We start from the raw sequence: 17,016 nt of genomic DNA on the forward strand, positions 1-17,016 counted from the left end.
TGAGAGATTATGGCCTTTGATTACCACTGCTCTAAAGTACTCTGTTCCCCCTTGATTGCAAACACCCAGCCAAGCTTAACAAGAGCCCTGTTTTTTCAATTCCACAGGGAGAAAAGAACTGTAGCATTTCTCTGTATTAATAGTACTTTAAAATACAGTATCCATGTGCCATTTGTTGTGTAAACAATTTGGTTTCTCATATAATTAACCTGAGCATGCATCTATCAAAGACTACTTATAGATCAATAAAATAAATTATAAAAAGAAATATTTTTAAACGAAATGAAATAAATTATAATTCAATCCTAAGGAGTATTATCAGCACAAGTTACTAATTTCAAAGTCATACTATCAGTATGGATAAAATCACAGGTTTTCTTGCCAGACAGCTATGGATTAGGAGTGGTAAAGGGTTCAACTCAAGTACTTTCCTTATTTTATAAAGGCTTCAGAAAGTAGAAAGTATTCCAGATGGCATACCTATTCTCCCATTGAACCCAGTGACACTAGCAGATATAGTAACTGTTGAAATATTGTTTAAAAATGTTTAACACCCACACTCAAATTCATATGAATTTTGGGAAAAATGAAATGAAGGGACACTGTGCCATTACTGATTAGATTTAGGTCTTTTATTTATTCTGTCTGTCTTAGCTTTTCCTCAGTCTAGAGAAAGCCAAATATGATTCCCCTTCCTAAGCTAAATATTTCACATTTAATTAGATAAACCCTATTCACTTTTGATCTCTTCTTCCCAATAAGTATGTGCACAGCTACCCAGCCTTGAGTAACAGAAAAAAAATGTTGAGGTGTCTGAACAGGCCTTACTTTCACAAAAATCTAACATTTGGACAACACTATCATCACACCTTTCAAGTAAATCTAGTTACTCAGTCCTAAGTGATTTTCTGTACTCATTAATTCCTACCATGAAACACAAAGCTGGGACACTTTAGAACATTATTATGTTTCCTTTACAAAAAGTATCATCTCTTGATGAAAAGTTATACAAAAGATTGATTTTGTAACAGTGAAATAAAAATTACTTTAAAATCAAGAGCTACTACTACTGAGCATTACTGCTGTTTGAGAGATGCCAACACGGCCTTAGATTGGTATCCTGTTTGGAGGAGAAAAATGGATTCTTTTTAAAGATCACATTCTACATTTTCCATCTTGTTACTTGAATGCTATTGCACTGCTGCAACTGGTTAGCACTGCACATCTGGCTGAATTGTCTTGAACTGGTATTTTTCCTAACTATTGTGTATGTGTACGATGGGTTTTTTAAAAAAATATTGTATGCTCACTGAAACAATGCCCTATTGCTGACTGCTACAGACAATTAGTGAGAGCATGTTTTTTTCTGATTTTGTTTTCAATGTCAAAAAAGTGCTATTTTTAAAATTAGCCACCATGAAATTCTAGCCATGCTTTTACAATGTTTTTTTAATTTTGTGGAGTTTTGGCTCTTAATTTTCTGGGACCAAACCTCACACTGGAAGTGTTATCTCATAAAAGCTCTAAATTTCAATGACTTTTACTCTACAGCAACTATTCTAAACTTACATTTATCAGGCAAAAGAGCGTATAACTAAAATATTCTCATAAAAATAGTTTCACAGAAACAAAACAGATAAATGTTCCATTCAGTAAAAGGTCATTTTTTCATAACTTTGGCTACAGAAGCCCTACGATTCAGCCAAATTTCATTCCAAAGCCAAAAGTTTCCTGTCTTCCTGCTACAAACCATCATACTGAGATTTTGCAAAGTCCATCAGACTAGTGAGGAGAAAAAAGTCAATCTTTTCTCATAAAATTACCATCATAACCAAATATCGTTACTTATAAATACTACAGTTTACAACTTTCAGAACTATAAAGCCTTTGGAAAAAAAAAGATGGATGGGAGGGGTAAAGTGATACTTCTTATTTAAAATAAACAAACACATAAATATCCAGAGCCTTAAAAATGCACGGTTCTGATTTGCTTTCTAGTGGAAAGGATCTGGAAAGCCCCTACTTGTGCTCAGCTAAGAATTTCCCTGCCATGGGGGAGCTCCCTGCTGACACAGAGCCAGCAGGACTGGATCCTGCACAGATCCCATTTGACACCAGCACAGGATGCATTAGGAGCTGGCAAGAAGAGCCCAGAGCACGTTTTATACTTCTGAGGACTCACATGTCTAGATTGCTCTAATTTATACTCAGACTAGTCCTGCCTTATACAAGGCAATTCTGCAAGGCTAAGCATAAATCCAGTGCAACAGAGACTCTGAATTTAGCTACATATAAGAAGTCTCCAATGCTAAATCATAAATTAGCCAAAAGCACTGAATGAGTTTTTACTGTCCTGTAAGATCTGGGGACTTGAAAAGCCTGGACAAAAGCAATCAGTCTTCAGAGCTGTCACCCTCTCTCCTAGCCACGACACAAGGTGCCTTGGTCTATGCAAGCATATAAAACCTTGGATATGTTCTTAACTGCTCCTATGGTGGCTATTGAGAAGTCTCATCTGTACATTAATTGCTCATTTTTCATCACAAGTCCAAAATATCTGGCAGCAGACAGCAGGGTTTCCTGACAAAAATGTGCAATTGTGTCTCTTGTGTTTGTCCAACTGTATTTCAGACACAAGCTTAACTTTCAGCACATTTTTCAACTAGCAAGAAGAGGATTGAATAGGACACATGAGGAGAAGAAAAGACATTCATTGGAGTCTCTGTCTTCCTTCTGTTCTTCTCTAATTTTCTATGAAAATGACAGAGTTTTGCACCTTTCTTTTCAGTAAGTCTGGCATAATGCCGGCCAGTACTCCCAAGCCACGTGTAAATTCAGCTCAAGATACACACTGTATCATTTATTCTCTGAAGAACACTGTGCAGAATTGGAATAATGAAAACCTGGCTTCTGGTTTTCCAGATACAGATTTTTACTACCTAGTAAATTTTGGACTTTCTGACCTCTGTCAATTTTATGATTGTGCAGATACAAATTTCTGAACACGTGCACTCCTGTGATTTGGATCATTTGTTCCCAAGCTTCGCTCTTGAGGTGACCACCATCAGAGATGGTGCTGACCTGTGGTAGGACCATCTATGCAAAACCAGAAGCTTCTTGTCAGGCCAGGTACACATTCTGTCACCTCTAACCCTTTAACTGCAGTCTCATTCATCTGAGAAGGATCCTCAGTTCCATGTTTTCATCTACCACTGCTCTACACATCTCACCTCCCAAACTAAAGCCTCTCTTACAGTGTCCAACCCCTTACTGACCTTTGATCACACACCAACACAAGTCCGCGTGACAGTAACTGTAGCCACATCCTCCTACTTAAAAAGCTTCCTGCCTCACCAACCCTGCTCCTTTCTGCCTGAGCAATGTGGGACTGTGCAATCACTGCTGAGAGCACTCCTGCAACTGCAGCTTCATTGAGAAGTAAATCTCAACAAAACCTTCTGTTTTGTGGATCTGTTCACCTTACGGCTCAGAGAAGTTCTTGTTAAAAGCAGAGTTAACAGCTGCCATCATCATGTGCCACTTTCAGTTGGCTTCGTACCACAATTTGGGAATGTCTGTCTTAGACAATAGGCACAAATACGTGTAACAGTCACATTTAGATCTGTTCTTTTCCTGACAATGTTCTAATTTAAGATCCTAGTTTCACTTAACCAGACATTTTTAATAGAGAGAACTTCATTCCCATATGGCACCTTCAAGAACCATGACTCTTCCAGAAATCTGTATTACACAAGCCAAACAGTGCTAACAGTTGTACTGCTAACAGGTCACATACTTGGGGTTTGTTTTTAGACTAATGTTTGCTTAAAAGTGAGGAATACATTTTGGATTGTAAATATGTTCATTCCAAAAAAACTGTGAAGAGAATAAGGAGAGTCAGATGGAAGAATTTTACCTCTACTTTGTGCTGATTACATAATTTATCAAGAAATTGTTCCACAGGCCTCCAACAGATGTTGATGCTCTGCTGTTAAAGCCATGAAAAGTCATTCAGGGAGAGAGTAAAGGCCTCGGGGGTGTGGTCCACATGCTTCAGCACATATATCCTCAGCCCTGGCCTACAGATAGCACATCTGGTCCAGGCATGGACCTGATGGCTGGCCAAAATACAGGCTTACAATAATGCTCCTTTTTTCAGCTTTAATGCAAGCCTGTGTTCTTGCCAAATTCAAATCCTGCCAAAATTTGGCCAAAGATGTTTGCTCAATTGTGCAATATCTTAAGTTTATATCCAACAACTCTTTGCAAAAACAATTGTATCGTGTTTTTAATGTTTACAGGCATTAACAATATTTAATTTTAAGTAGAATTTTACTGCTGACACTCTCGTGTTTTACAGTAAATTACCTTAGAGAGGGTTTTTCCATTAGCTCGGAGTGTCACGAGTCCTGCACAGCACACCAAAGCACTGGAGCTAGAGAGACCAGAACTTGGAGGGATGGTTCCATCTAGCAGACAATTCATTCCAGTTGGGTTATTAAGACCAAAATGTTCCTAACAATGAAAAAATAAACAATCTTAGTTTCAAGTACAGACAGGCTCAGGCTTGCAATTTTCTGATACTTAGAAAGAGAATCCTTCTGCTGAGTTGCTGGAAGCAAGGACCTGCTTCTGTTACCTCCAAAATAAAGCAAAAGCAAAATTTTCGTTCTGTTCCTTACAAACAAAGCCAATGGTGAGGCTTCAGCCAAAGGTATGTCTGCAATTGCTGTACACAAACATATAACTACCCCTAGCAGAACTCAGGATGGGCTGCACGCCCAAGAATTTACCAAGCTTCGTGGGTGGGTTTTGCAGCAACTGGCTCTGCTTTGAGCTGCCGTTGTGACAGTGCAAAGTTACCAATCCTTTTATACCCTACTTTTGTCTTTTTCTTAACAGCTCTTCATTTTAGGCACCACAAAAAGCTCAAGGTCCACTTTATGTTTCACTTCCAACACTGGCACGTGGTATTAGGGAGCCACACAACGCCAAGGGGGAACCAGTAGCCATGCAGCTGTTTTCAAAGCCAAATACTCATGTCCTGAAGCACCCACAGGACCGACACTGGGAAAACCACAATGGTACTTAAGGAACTCTGTGCTTTAGGGTCACAAGGACACACCTACCAGCGGGGCTGGTCTCTGGCATGCTATTTTTTGAATGAAGTTTAAAGTATTTTAACATACATGATAGATATCACAGATAATACATTTAATCCAGAAGTCATAAATCCTCATGTACGTACTCTTTTAATTATTCTTTAGTTGCTTTGTCTTTTTATTCATAATCACTTTTATAAAAATTTTTCTCTGCTATTAGTTTGAAACAAACATTCAATACTTATTACAAAATCATTGACTGTATGTGGGGCTATATGAATAGATAACTTCTGATGCAATTTATATGTCAATAAACTATGTTACTGTGTCAATAATCATAAAAAATAACAGTACTTTCATAAAGAAATGTTCGCCTTCAAGAGATTTTTCCTACTTTTACTGACAGAACTTCAACCATAAATACCAATGGTAGAGATTGGCAAACACAAAAAGCCCCCTTTAAAATCTTCTACCATCACTTCAAAATCTATTTTGAATTTCCTGTTTTACAAATAAAGGAAATTCATATCTAGAATACTATTGCTGCCCATGCCCCTTCATGAAGAACACTAGACAGGCTTGTTCATAAACAGAAAATGCTTGAGTAACCAGAAACTGATCCACAGTTTCTGGATTGTCTTGAACGTGAATCAGGCTTGCAGACTTATCACGCGATGTTTAAATAGAAACGTACTTCAGTTTCAAAAATGAAAATGGACTTTGCCAAGTTCTGCAACAGTTCTGTCCCAAAAGGATAGCATGTTCAACTTAATATAAACAGATTATCCCGCTGGACCCTCTGAGTACTTGTATTTCAGAGTTTCTTAAGTCTGTAACATTTATGCTTATTTTCTGCCAGTACTAGAGTCTGCAAACCTGCTTTGCAAATTAACCTTCAAGTATGAAAGCTTGTCCTTAGAAAACAAATCTCAGTAGCAGACTGCAAAATAAATAAAGTCAATTGGTCATGCAAGCCTTAATGCAAGAAAGGATATACTGTAAAGAAACCTAATCTATATCTCTACAGTTACTGCAATTTAAATGCCTATGTTACTGAGCAATACAAAATTGAAAATACTCATGTTACTCATGTTACTGCACACAAAAGTAATTTATTTGGGTCTATGCATAGGAACAGGGGGCTGTTTAGGACCTGTGAATTGTAAGAAAGTGATCTGTGGCTCTAATTGTTCTGAATATTGTATTTTGAAGACTCCAGTGGCAGGTCTGAGGTAGGCTTTTCAACAGTTGCAGTCCTTATCTATTGGACCATCCTGTGGGGTGACCTAGATGGCCTATACTGAGGCAAACTTCATGTGCTTTAAAAAGCACATTTACCCAAAATTTGGGTTGGCTATGGTGCCCTGTTCCTGACCTGCTACCACTGTTTAGCCCATCTGTCCTTCCAGAAACATAATTTGATTGCCATCGAGCAGAGAAGTCACCTTTTTTTTTATCCCTGAAAGGGCCATGAATTCTGTGAATTCTGTGCTTCATCTGCAAACAGCAGGTGAGATTTCCAAGAGCCTCGATGATGAGTTAAGGCCACCTCTCAGGGCAGCACTGACGACCAGCACTTGCTTGCACAACAGTTGGGTTCTCAGGTCAGTCTGGAGAGGGGAGCTCCCCAGGGAGATAAAGCTGGAGTGGGCAGACAGGAAAACATCTGTGTGTTTGTGCTCCTGCCTTTACCGTAAGTGTGCCCCTTCCTGCATAGCTGCACTTTTAACTCAGGACATTCTGAAAATCCCATTCAAATTCCAAACTCTGAAAACCAGGATGAGTAATGGTTCTTAATGGTTTCTTCTGTGTGTTGTTTACTTGGCTTTTGCATTTGCTTTTGCCTACTGCATGAATCAGCTTCACTCAGCTGTTGAGCACAAATTATAGGTTTTCAGCTTTAATGGAAGTCTATGTTTTTTAAATGCTCCCATAGAAAGAAAAGGGCTAAGATACAATCTTTGTGTCCTGAAAGACAAACCTCCAAACCTTTTTCAAAGCAGATTTTAATTAAATAATTCCATTGGATAGCATTCCTTCTAACTTCAAAACACAGGAATATCATCCTGATAATATTTGATCACAACTTTCCTAAGCAATTATTTGCTATTGTAATTTGTTTTATAGAGATGAAAATAGTGCTCTGCAAATATTTTGAAGCAAACTCATTCATATCTCCTCTTTAAGATTTAACATAAAAATACTTCAATGTATGTTTAAAAAAAGCTACAGAATGCAGGGAAACATTTTGAAGGTAAATAGGTATTCTTGTTGTATTTTATTTCTACATTAATTTCATAAATAAAACGGATTTGGCTTACCTGAATACCCTGCAGTCCACACAGGAAGTAGTTATGCCACTGAGGTTTGGTTTTGTTAATCTGAATGTTATTAACACTAGTACTGAAATCCCTGCAAAAACAGAAAAACCTTGAGGCTTTAATTTGTATTTAATTTAGTTTGAAAAAACGTGGCTTGTTACTGCCACCTGCTGATGGACAAAACTGGTTTGATAGTTTTCAGTGCAATGTTTTCTGTCTTGGTTTGTTGTTTGATCTTTTTACATATCTTCTTTATTAATCATTTCTATATGGTTATTTTAGATGAAAGCATAAGAATTCTTGATTAACTATAAAGAATATATTAAATAAATCCAGAAATTAAGCTGCCCTTGACATCCTTAATTAAGGCAGGATGACTTCCATCATGTATGTGAGCTATCATGGTTTCTTAGAAGTGAAAATTTAAATAATCATATTTGTCAAACCTTGACAAGAGACAGATAAACTTCAGGCTCTCTGGTAATTCCTGCTCAGGATATCATCTTCACTACCTTTGCTCTGAATGGCACTTCACTGAAAGTGGCCAAATGCTGCAGAATTATATCATGTATGTTACAAGACAAAAATATTTGGTTTAAATACTTTATCTGTTTCCTCCAGGATAATTCCTACTCCATCTTTCTTTCAAAATAATAAAAATAGTGAGCTTGAATGTTCCTAAAGAACAGCTAGGTGCTGTCAAAATTGGCATGGGTGACATGCAGAGGCCTCAACGAGGTGCATCAGTCCCCAAGGTGTGCAAGCTGTTTGGCAGTCTTGTACCCCTGAACACTCAGGAACTTTATCTTCTTGATGTCATGACAGCAGGTGCCCAACACAGAAACAGCAAAGGTACTGAGAACATCAAGAAACCAAATTAAAAATATTCAGAAATTCCAGATTAAGATGTGCTCTACAAGGCAAGGTCTGCTAAAGAATATGAACAGAGGCAGCTGAATTCCTGGAAATATTTAACAGTAATAAAACCAGTTTCAAGAAACAATACTTCAGGGGACAGTCTGCACCTCCTAAGAGGATGGGATTTTTCTTTCTTTCACTGGTCCCAGTAAACTACATAGATTATTGATTTCCTGGGTTGATTTTTGTCCAAAAGGACTTCACTAATTAATACTTGTAATGGATGCCAGTGAAAAGATGTTTTTTTCAGTTAATTATTCTGTTACCTATGGAGAAAAAGTTATGCAAATAAAAAGAATCTTTACTACGATATAATTGTCTTCGAGCAATGTCTGAAAAGCTCACTTTATTCTGGTGCACTTTAAGGCTTCCATTTTTGTGTCATGCAACCCCCAAAGCAACAAGCAATGTTGCAGTGGCCCCACACTTCATCTAGTCTATTGCTTGCCCCACTGTAGTGAGGAACTCCACTTGTACTCCCAGCCTACAACCTATTTCCAGCTCCACGGCACATAACACATCTTGTACTTCGAGTATCAACTTAGAATTCCCATTTTGCCAGTTATACATTCAAGTTCAACCTTAATTACAGTGCAAACCCATCATACTGGTGTACAGTTTAATGTGTAAGCTGCTATCTTAGTGCAACAAAGAGGATTTTATCAACAGTGAAGCAGCAAAGAATTGCACAAAGCTAGTGACAGAAATTAGTAGGTTTTGTAGAGGAACACAAACTAAATGAAAGTGAGTATTGAGATTAGACTGCTAGGAAACTTTGAGAATGGCTTTAAATTTTTCCAGTATCAGATTCGTGTGCATTTAGAATGATCTCCAAGAGAATAAAACATCAACTTGCTCATGGTTTTTGAATAAAATAGCCCCCGCACGAGATGTTTGTAAAATAGAAAATACTTGTTATCAGTAACAAAGGTTTGAAAATTCTGTTTGTTTATGCTTGCTTCCTACAATAATCTTAAATAATTGTTGTAAAAAATCAAGGTTGGTGTAAAGCAACCTTATGTGAAAGCAGTTAAGAGAAAAGGAATCCTCTTTGTCTCAAAGAAGAGCTCTAAAATATTTTATCTTCATATTTCTTTTTACCCTGTCAGACAGAGTAACATTTCAATGAACAAGCAGACACATACTATATTTGCTGGTTCTCAAGATAAATTAAAATAATGACTTCTTAAAATGCATTTTTCTCTTTTTTGCAATCTTCTCACATAGAAAATGAAAGCAAAAAAATTTGCTTTGATTTTGGCAGGCTTTATATGGACATAATTCACACAAACACAGAATGTGGGACTGTCAAAATCCCCAGAATCCTTAAATCTATCTTTTGCTATTATATTCAGTTTTTTTATAAAAAATCATTCCTAAATAGCCTAGCTTTATCTTAAATCAGTAAATCTTCATGCTTGCCTTTGAACCGTCTACTGAAAATTAGTCAGTTTAATACAAGAACTTTATAACAAAATAAAATAAAAGATTGGGAAAAACATACCCATGAAATAAAAATACTCTGATACTGTCTGTTCCAGCCTTTCAGTTTTAAAGAATGCTTAGGGAAAGAATGTCAATTCTCCATAATTAGACATAAAAACCTCAATTTTTCTGTATAATTAGAAGAGATGGGACTTCCAGGTAGTGTGACTGAGGTGGTTTTTACTGCTTGAATAGTAAATAATCCTTATTTTTGAGAGATCAATTTGGCTCTTTCTCACAGAATCTTATTGTCTTGTCAATGTTAGTTTATCTGTTTGAGTCTTCTGTACAAAAACCCTGATTTAAAAACAAACAAAACTTCCAGGTTTTGTCATGAGACAAACTGATTGGTAATTACCATCCTCTGGTACTTCTGAAGGCATTTTGAGAAGTATAAACGTCAGATATTCTCTCTACACATACTTCTCAATTACAAAGATGTTTTGTGAAGGGGAGGTATCAGGAACTTCAAAAGAATGTAAGTTTTGAATACCTTTTTAGTCCCAATAACATAAAAGGCATAAGATCAATTGAGATAATTTATGATGAAAAACAAATACGTGGTTTTTCCAGCAACCTGTTCTCTGTTTAATTTCTACTAAAAGTTAACATGAACAATCAGGGTGGAGGAGTGCTACAGAACTGCTCCAATGTTTACCAGTTCACAAAATAAGAATGAAAAAGGAAATAGTGATTCTACAGAGGATTCGGGATAGTTCTTGTTCACCAAAGGCCTATAGATATGCATTCACCACAGGCATAAATCTACCAGGGTAACAGGCTGGGAAAAAAAGACATTTTGTCATCAGTTTTGTTATGTGGTGTAACATTCAAAGTGTTGAAAAATATTTCTTTGTTATGAAATTATGGGCATGTTTTAGCTTTGTTTTTAAGCAACAGTGTCTCAACAAAACCAAGATGCTTAGTGCTGTGTTCTGAGACCTTTTCTTGGTTTATGGCTTAAAGCATATGATTTCAAACTGAAACCAGGACAGATGTAAAAAATATAGTGACAATGTGCAATTTAAATTCAAAGGCTATAATCCTACATTTGGTGAACTGTCCTGAGAACACCATTTCAATTGCAATACAATGCAGCAAAGCTTGAAGACCAAGTGAAAATGTTTACCTTTTCATTACTGCTTTATTTAGTGTTCATTATAACAACTTTTCCTAATCAAAACTATTTTAATTCTGAAGCTATTGTCTCTTGCAGAATGATTTTGCAACACAGCTTAAGCCCTGGTGGGAGGCTGCTGTTGAAGAAAGGGAAAGGTCCCACACACACCTTCCACTTCCCTTCCCTGTTCACCACTGCTTGTTCTCACTGTTTACCCCGAGTCAGCTTTAGTGCTGAGTGCATGGCAATTCACTAAAATGACAGAAAGTTATCCAAGCAAAAAATGGGAGAGTAGTGCACTTTACTTATGATCAAACAAGTACTCTACACCTGCTAAAAGACAGAGGCTGAGTTGATCTTAGAAGCAGAATCAGGGAGACTAGGAGGAAAAGAAGCTAAGCCATTGCCTTTTAGCAGTGTCAAACTCTTAATTCAGCCCAGCTATAACGTGAAAACATACTCCACTAAGTGAAAAATCTCTGAGTATTTATACTTAGCATGGAAGTACAAATTCCTTTTAACTGTTTTAGTCACAGGCAGCAGTTCATAATGTGTTTATAACAAACTGAGCTTTAAGCAGGAATATGTGCTCAAGTATTTCCTAATTTGGATAGTATGTTCCTGTCCCTGTGCTGCCACACACTGTGCTTTCAGGAACTAATTTACCAATTAAGCCAATGGCTCAATAAAAATGGCTTAAACTAAGCTTCTGCGTACTCTGATTTTTGTAAAATGTCCACAAAAGCTCATGTGGATGAGTGACCTGATCTGAACTGCCATGCAACTACACAAGTATCAGTCTGTTACAAAAAGGCAGAAAAATGTGCCTGAAGTTGAATAGAGTGGAAGGATTATTTCCCTATGTTCAGCACTTGTGAGACCATAGCTGGAATACTGCATCCAGTTTTGGGATTTCCCAATACATAGAAGACATTGGCAGGGAGTTGAGCAGAAGGCCAACAAGATTATTTACAAGGGATCTTCAAAGGTCCCTTCCAACCTAAATTGGCCTATGATTCTGTGAACAACAGCTGTGGAGGAAGTGGAAGCGAAGGAATACTGGTTTTTTGAGCCAGGATTGTTCCTAAAGCTGTTGTGAAAACACAGTCACAGGTTCTCCAGAGCAGGGGAGTGCTACCTTACTTTTGCAGTCATCGATTACAAAACAATTCAATCCCTTCTTCAGAAGAAACTGAGCTGCTGCCAATTATTATATCAAGATTATATCAAGAAAGATGAGATAAAAGAAGGGAAGACAGAATTGCACTTTTGAAGGATTGAAAAATCACAGGCCTTACAGAGTAATATGAACAAACAGGTAGGAGAGAACAGCTGCAAAGCTATTGCTCTAAACTAATACACACAGCATGGAGTCAGTCTGTGGGATTCCATCTGCTGATGGAATTGTTTTACACAATCAGACTCTGTATTGCAATGGAAGTCTGTCAGATCTCTGAAAATGTAAATTGTATTGCAATGCATCAAGAGGTTCATAAAAATTAATGAATAAACAAAGTAATTACATACAAGTACAAAGAATTGGTATTTGCCAGTTGCACAAGTTGAGTTTGTACAGGTTCTACTGCAATCAGGATATCTTGTTCTATAGCCATCGGGAGCACAGCATAACCACAGTAGTCTATGTGTTCTCCTAGCAAAGAAACAAAGAAAATACTTTGCAATAATTCTTTCTAGAATAACAGTAACAGAACTTCTACAAGGCTTCAGTGTTGTTTACTGGATGAGACAATTTCTTACTATAGTTTCAACTCTTATTACCTAAAGTTTGGGGTACATTTCCTCCATTTCTTATTACTTTACAAAAAGTTTTTCTTTCTTTAGTGATTTTAATCTATTGCACCTATTTATAAATATTCATGTTTTAACAGTGGCTTACGAAAATTTTAAAAAGTCCCCACCATGTAGATTAGATATTGTCCAAGAATGAGAACTGTCATGTACATACAATTTCTGGACCTTTTTCCATGAAGGTAACTACATTATTTAAATAATCAGTAATACAGTTGCACACAACACATAAAGTAACAAATAGAAAATGTATGTAGTAAAGTAAACATCCTCTCCCTTGGGAATAATTCTCAGTTACCATATGCTGTCTATTTAGTCTATATGAGATGTTCACATAACACTGAGATAAAAATTAACATTAACTGCTCAATAAACTAATTGACTTTTACAGCTCTGTTTTTCAGGATCCTTTTACTATGTCTTCAAATGTGTAGGATTATTTTACGAATATATGCAAGAAACTCAGCTCCAGGGAGAACACAATCCTAACATGGACAGAGAAATCTCAAAAATAAGGCTGCTACAGAAATAAAAGTAAGACCTAAATACAAAATAATTATGACTCTCCAGTCTGCCAGTGAATCACACCCACTCAAGTTCTGTGGACACATCTCCATGGAAGAGTAAAGAAGAGATGACGGCAGAATCATTTCATGCTTTATCATGTGCATTGCTGTGGGGCTGGTTATATTTGGTAAATTTAAATAATTTTAAAAACCATAAGCTGGCAAGTTACTCCAATTTTCAAAACCATCAATGCTGTCTGTAAATGTCTTTCTCCAAAATTGATATCCATGTAGAGTTGTTTATAAAAATATATAGTAAAATTATATATGATTTTCAATTTATCACAAGAGACTTCTCTGAAAAAATAAAGATCAGCATTTTCATTCTGTGTTTTAAACTACTAGACTTCCATGATGACAGATGAAGTAAAATAACATAAGGTTAATTTTTCTATTTTACCTATTAAGTTGACTCGTCCTGGTGCACGAGCATAAAACTTGGGAGCTGATCCAAACTTTGATATAAACATCTCCTTCAGTTTCTGCAATCTGAAAGGAAGGTTACAAACATTTAGAAGGACTGTATTTGCATAAAAGACAGGAAGTTTCAATGCTTCTTGAAGCAAATTCAATTCAGCTTCCTGAAGTATGTGGAGTTTTCTCTGCTACATCAGGAGTGACATTAAGCTGCTTATTTCTGCTCTTCACAGAGCACTGAAGACTCAACCTAATCTTGATTTTTATCAATTTTTATATTTGACACTACCCATCTTTGTATAAATATGTATGCATAGAACTAAAATTCCAAACCTCAGATTATCCCGAAGATTTATGACAGTATTCACTCCATAAGATGCCAGCAAAAGTACTTCAGGTTTTCCATTTAGATGTGCCTGATGTGCTACTGAAAGTTCAAAGAAAATCAACTTTGTCATACTGCTTTATTTCCAGCAACTGTAAAGGTACCAACCTTCTACCTGATGTTTGCAAAGTTGGAATACTTCAGTGTGTCATGCAGAACAGTAGGAAAATGAGGGCTGAGAACAGATGAAGCTATTATCTTAGTGAAGCATAGGAAACTTGATAGTAATTAATTTTGAAACTACCTGAAAGCAAAATTTTAGTCTATTGACAAAAATCCAGTAACAGAAACCCTGATAAGACTTCTACATTTAATCTAAATCTGGAACTGGAAGCCTAGTTAATGCAAAGTGGAAGTAAGAAGACTGCAATGAGAAACAGATGTTAGAAAATTCCACGATTATTTAGTTTGTACATCTTTGTAAAGGCTATGTTACTGCTCAGCTACTTATATTCAAATGTTTTGTACCATTTTTATGAGTGGAAAGCTACAAAATATGATTTGTTGCGATATTTTCAAACATATCTTTCAGTTCCTTTCTATCTTTGTGCCCAGTTACAAAGCTGTATTAGGTCTATGATTTCCCCTTCTTATAATCTCCCCTAGTATTGACTGGTACATTGCTCTTCCAATTAGCAAAAGCAATTCCTGCCATTTCATTGTACAATCCCTTCTCTACATCACATTAATAATATAGTCCACGGGGGAATCTGTTGGCAGAATTCTAGGTGTTAACTTTATTCCTTTTTGTGTCAGTATTTAGAATGCTGCTTTGTTTCACAGATATTTTTATAGTAGTGTTGGTACCAAGAGACAACAAACAAAGCAGTCATGAGGGCATGTTTATCTAAGTGCTGATTGATCTCTTTTTTTAATGCGGGTTTTACAAGCAGGCCTGATGAAAGGCTATTTACAGGCTTTGGCCTTGATGTTGCAACACGCACGCTGCATTTCAAGCACCTACACCAAGAAGAAAATTGTCAGAAGCCTTAAAGCAAAGGCACTCCTCACAACTTCACACTTCCAAGTCTGGAAATGTTGGACTTGTCGTTTCCGTGGGATTTATGGTGCAATCATATGCAAGTAACCGGCGTTTTAATAAGTGCCCCTTCTGCTGTGCTAACACAAGCAAAAAGGTTCGTTTGTGTTTTAATTCCACACACCGAGCGCAACTGCATGGGCAAGGAGCAGGAGCCGGCATGTGCTGCAGCCATTCCAAGGACAGACCAGGCCAGCTCTGCTCCAGGGCCTTTTACAGCAAAAAGCAACGAGAGAATAAGCAGTATTCCCTAAAACTCTGGGGGAGAAATGATGTAAGCGAAATGATGAAAGAATAAATGAATGAATAAATGAATGAATGAATGAACGATTCCTCCTGCTGCCCCAGCGACACCCTGCGAGGGGCGTCAGGGCGGGCCCGGCTGCTGTGGGTGGGAGAAGGGACCGGAGGCCGGCGCGCCCCGACCAGCGGGAGCTTCCCGGGAAGTCTCTGGTCGTGTCACGGAAAAACCACGATGCCACGAGTCCACACCGCCTCGCACCTCAGCCCGAAGCGTGAGGACGGGCTTACTCACCCGTCCTCCCACCCCCCCGGCCCCCGCAGACCGCCCACCCGCTCCGGGATATGCGGTAGCGGGGCCGGGGAGCGACCCACCCACCTGGGCTGCTCCACCAGCTGCACCGGGAGGGCGCTGGGGCTGTCCCCCGCCATGGCGGCTCCTCCGCGGGCCTGGCTAAGGCGGCTCCGGCGGGACCGCAGTCACGGGGCAGTGAACGCCGCGTCCTTCCGGGCGGCAGCGCCGGCGGCCCGGCCCCGTCCCGCCCCGCCGGCGGTGCTCCGCTCGGCACCCCGCCGCCGCTCGGCTGGGGGGCCGCTCTGCCCTCGGCCCTGCGCCCGCCGCAGCCCCGTGGGACAGGGAAGCTGCTGCTACGTGCGAAAGAAATGTTTGGCGATTTTTGGTATTCCTGCCGATGCTCCTGCAAAATGCACGTGCCATGAAAATAATAAATGGACAGTCGCATCCCTCATGGCGTGGAGGGATGGGTATCTGTTTCCCCATGGTTTTTTGTGGTGTGTGGCTCCTCCAGCTCCCCTCCCAACAGGCAGCCTCGTGGCTCCTGTTACCCTGGAATTAATGGCTGCAGATACTTGCAAGGAACTGACCATTTCAAAAGTGTTCACAGGCTCACTCAGTGTTTTGGTGTCTGTGCATTTTGGTATCTATATTTCTGTCCCTCATCCTATTCAGGGAGTTTTAAGTGCTCAGAATGAAGGAAGCACAGTAACAAATTTCATTGTGGGTTTTCTGAGGTAAAATATTTATTTTCCCATTAGTATAGTTGCAGAATACAAACACAGCTTTTAAAAGACTTGGCAGTAGCTGTAGGGAAAAAAAAACAACAAAAACCCACTGTCAGAAACCATAATACAAAACCAACAAGACCAACAAGAGGAAAACCTGGAGACCCAGTAAATATTGCAGATGCACCTGGGTGTCTGTGGGAACCGCAGGCCTTGCAGAGATGGGGAGACAGAGCCGGTCTGTTGTGGGGATTGCATCTCTCAGTTGAAGGCAGCATCAGAAATTAACATGTAAAAATCTTTATAAAGCCATTGCTTTGCAAGGTCTGTGGATTTAGAGAGCTTAGGTCTTTAAAACTGCTGCTCTGGTATTATTTGCTTATGGTAAATGCAGCCCAGGTAAACTGTTCAGCAGCACTATGTAAAGCAAAATGGAGCTGAGCAGTGATGCTGGTCACAGCAACAGGCTGAGCTTTCACAGAATGGCTCAGGTTGGAATGGCCCACTGTGGGTCATCTGGTCAAACCTCCCTGCTCAGGCAGGGTCATCCCAGAGCATATGGATCAGGACTGTGTTCAGACAGTTCTAGAA

At 38.6% G+C, this 17,016-nt stretch overlaps 1 protein-coding gene across 1 annotated transcript in view; it reads right to left on the reverse strand.

Annotated features, from left to right (window-relative positions):
- GALK2 (galactokinase 2) overlaps positions 1 to 15,919 on the reverse strand; it is a 46,591-nt gene extending 30,672 nt beyond the window's left edge. The window contains exons 1-5 of the mRNA XM_005521517.3: positions 15,782 to 15,919; positions 13,722 to 13,810; positions 12,474 to 12,597; positions 7,424 to 7,514; positions 4,369 to 4,515 (exon numbers count right to left, since the gene is read on the reverse strand). Of these exons, the coding sequence (XP_005521574.2) occupies positions 4,369 to 4,515; positions 7,424 to 7,514; positions 12,474 to 12,597; positions 13,722 to 13,810; positions 15,782 to 15,834 (504 nt within the window). The 5' untranslated portion in view covers positions 15,835 to 15,919. The remainder of the gene's footprint in view (positions 1 to 4,368; positions 4,516 to 7,423; positions 7,515 to 12,473; positions 12,598 to 13,721; positions 13,811 to 15,781) is intronic.
- Positions 15,920 to 17,016: the final 1,097 nt, after the last annotated feature.

The sequence above is a fragment of the Pseudopodoces humilis genome, chromosome 16 (assembly GCF_049639895.1).
Source record: "Pseudopodoces humilis isolate 2021_Gansu_Grassland_sample_001 chromosome 16, ASM4963989v1, whole genome shotgun sequence".
Lineage (NCBI taxonomy): Eukaryota > Metazoa > Chordata > Aves > Passeriformes > Paridae > Pseudopodoces > Pseudopodoces humilis.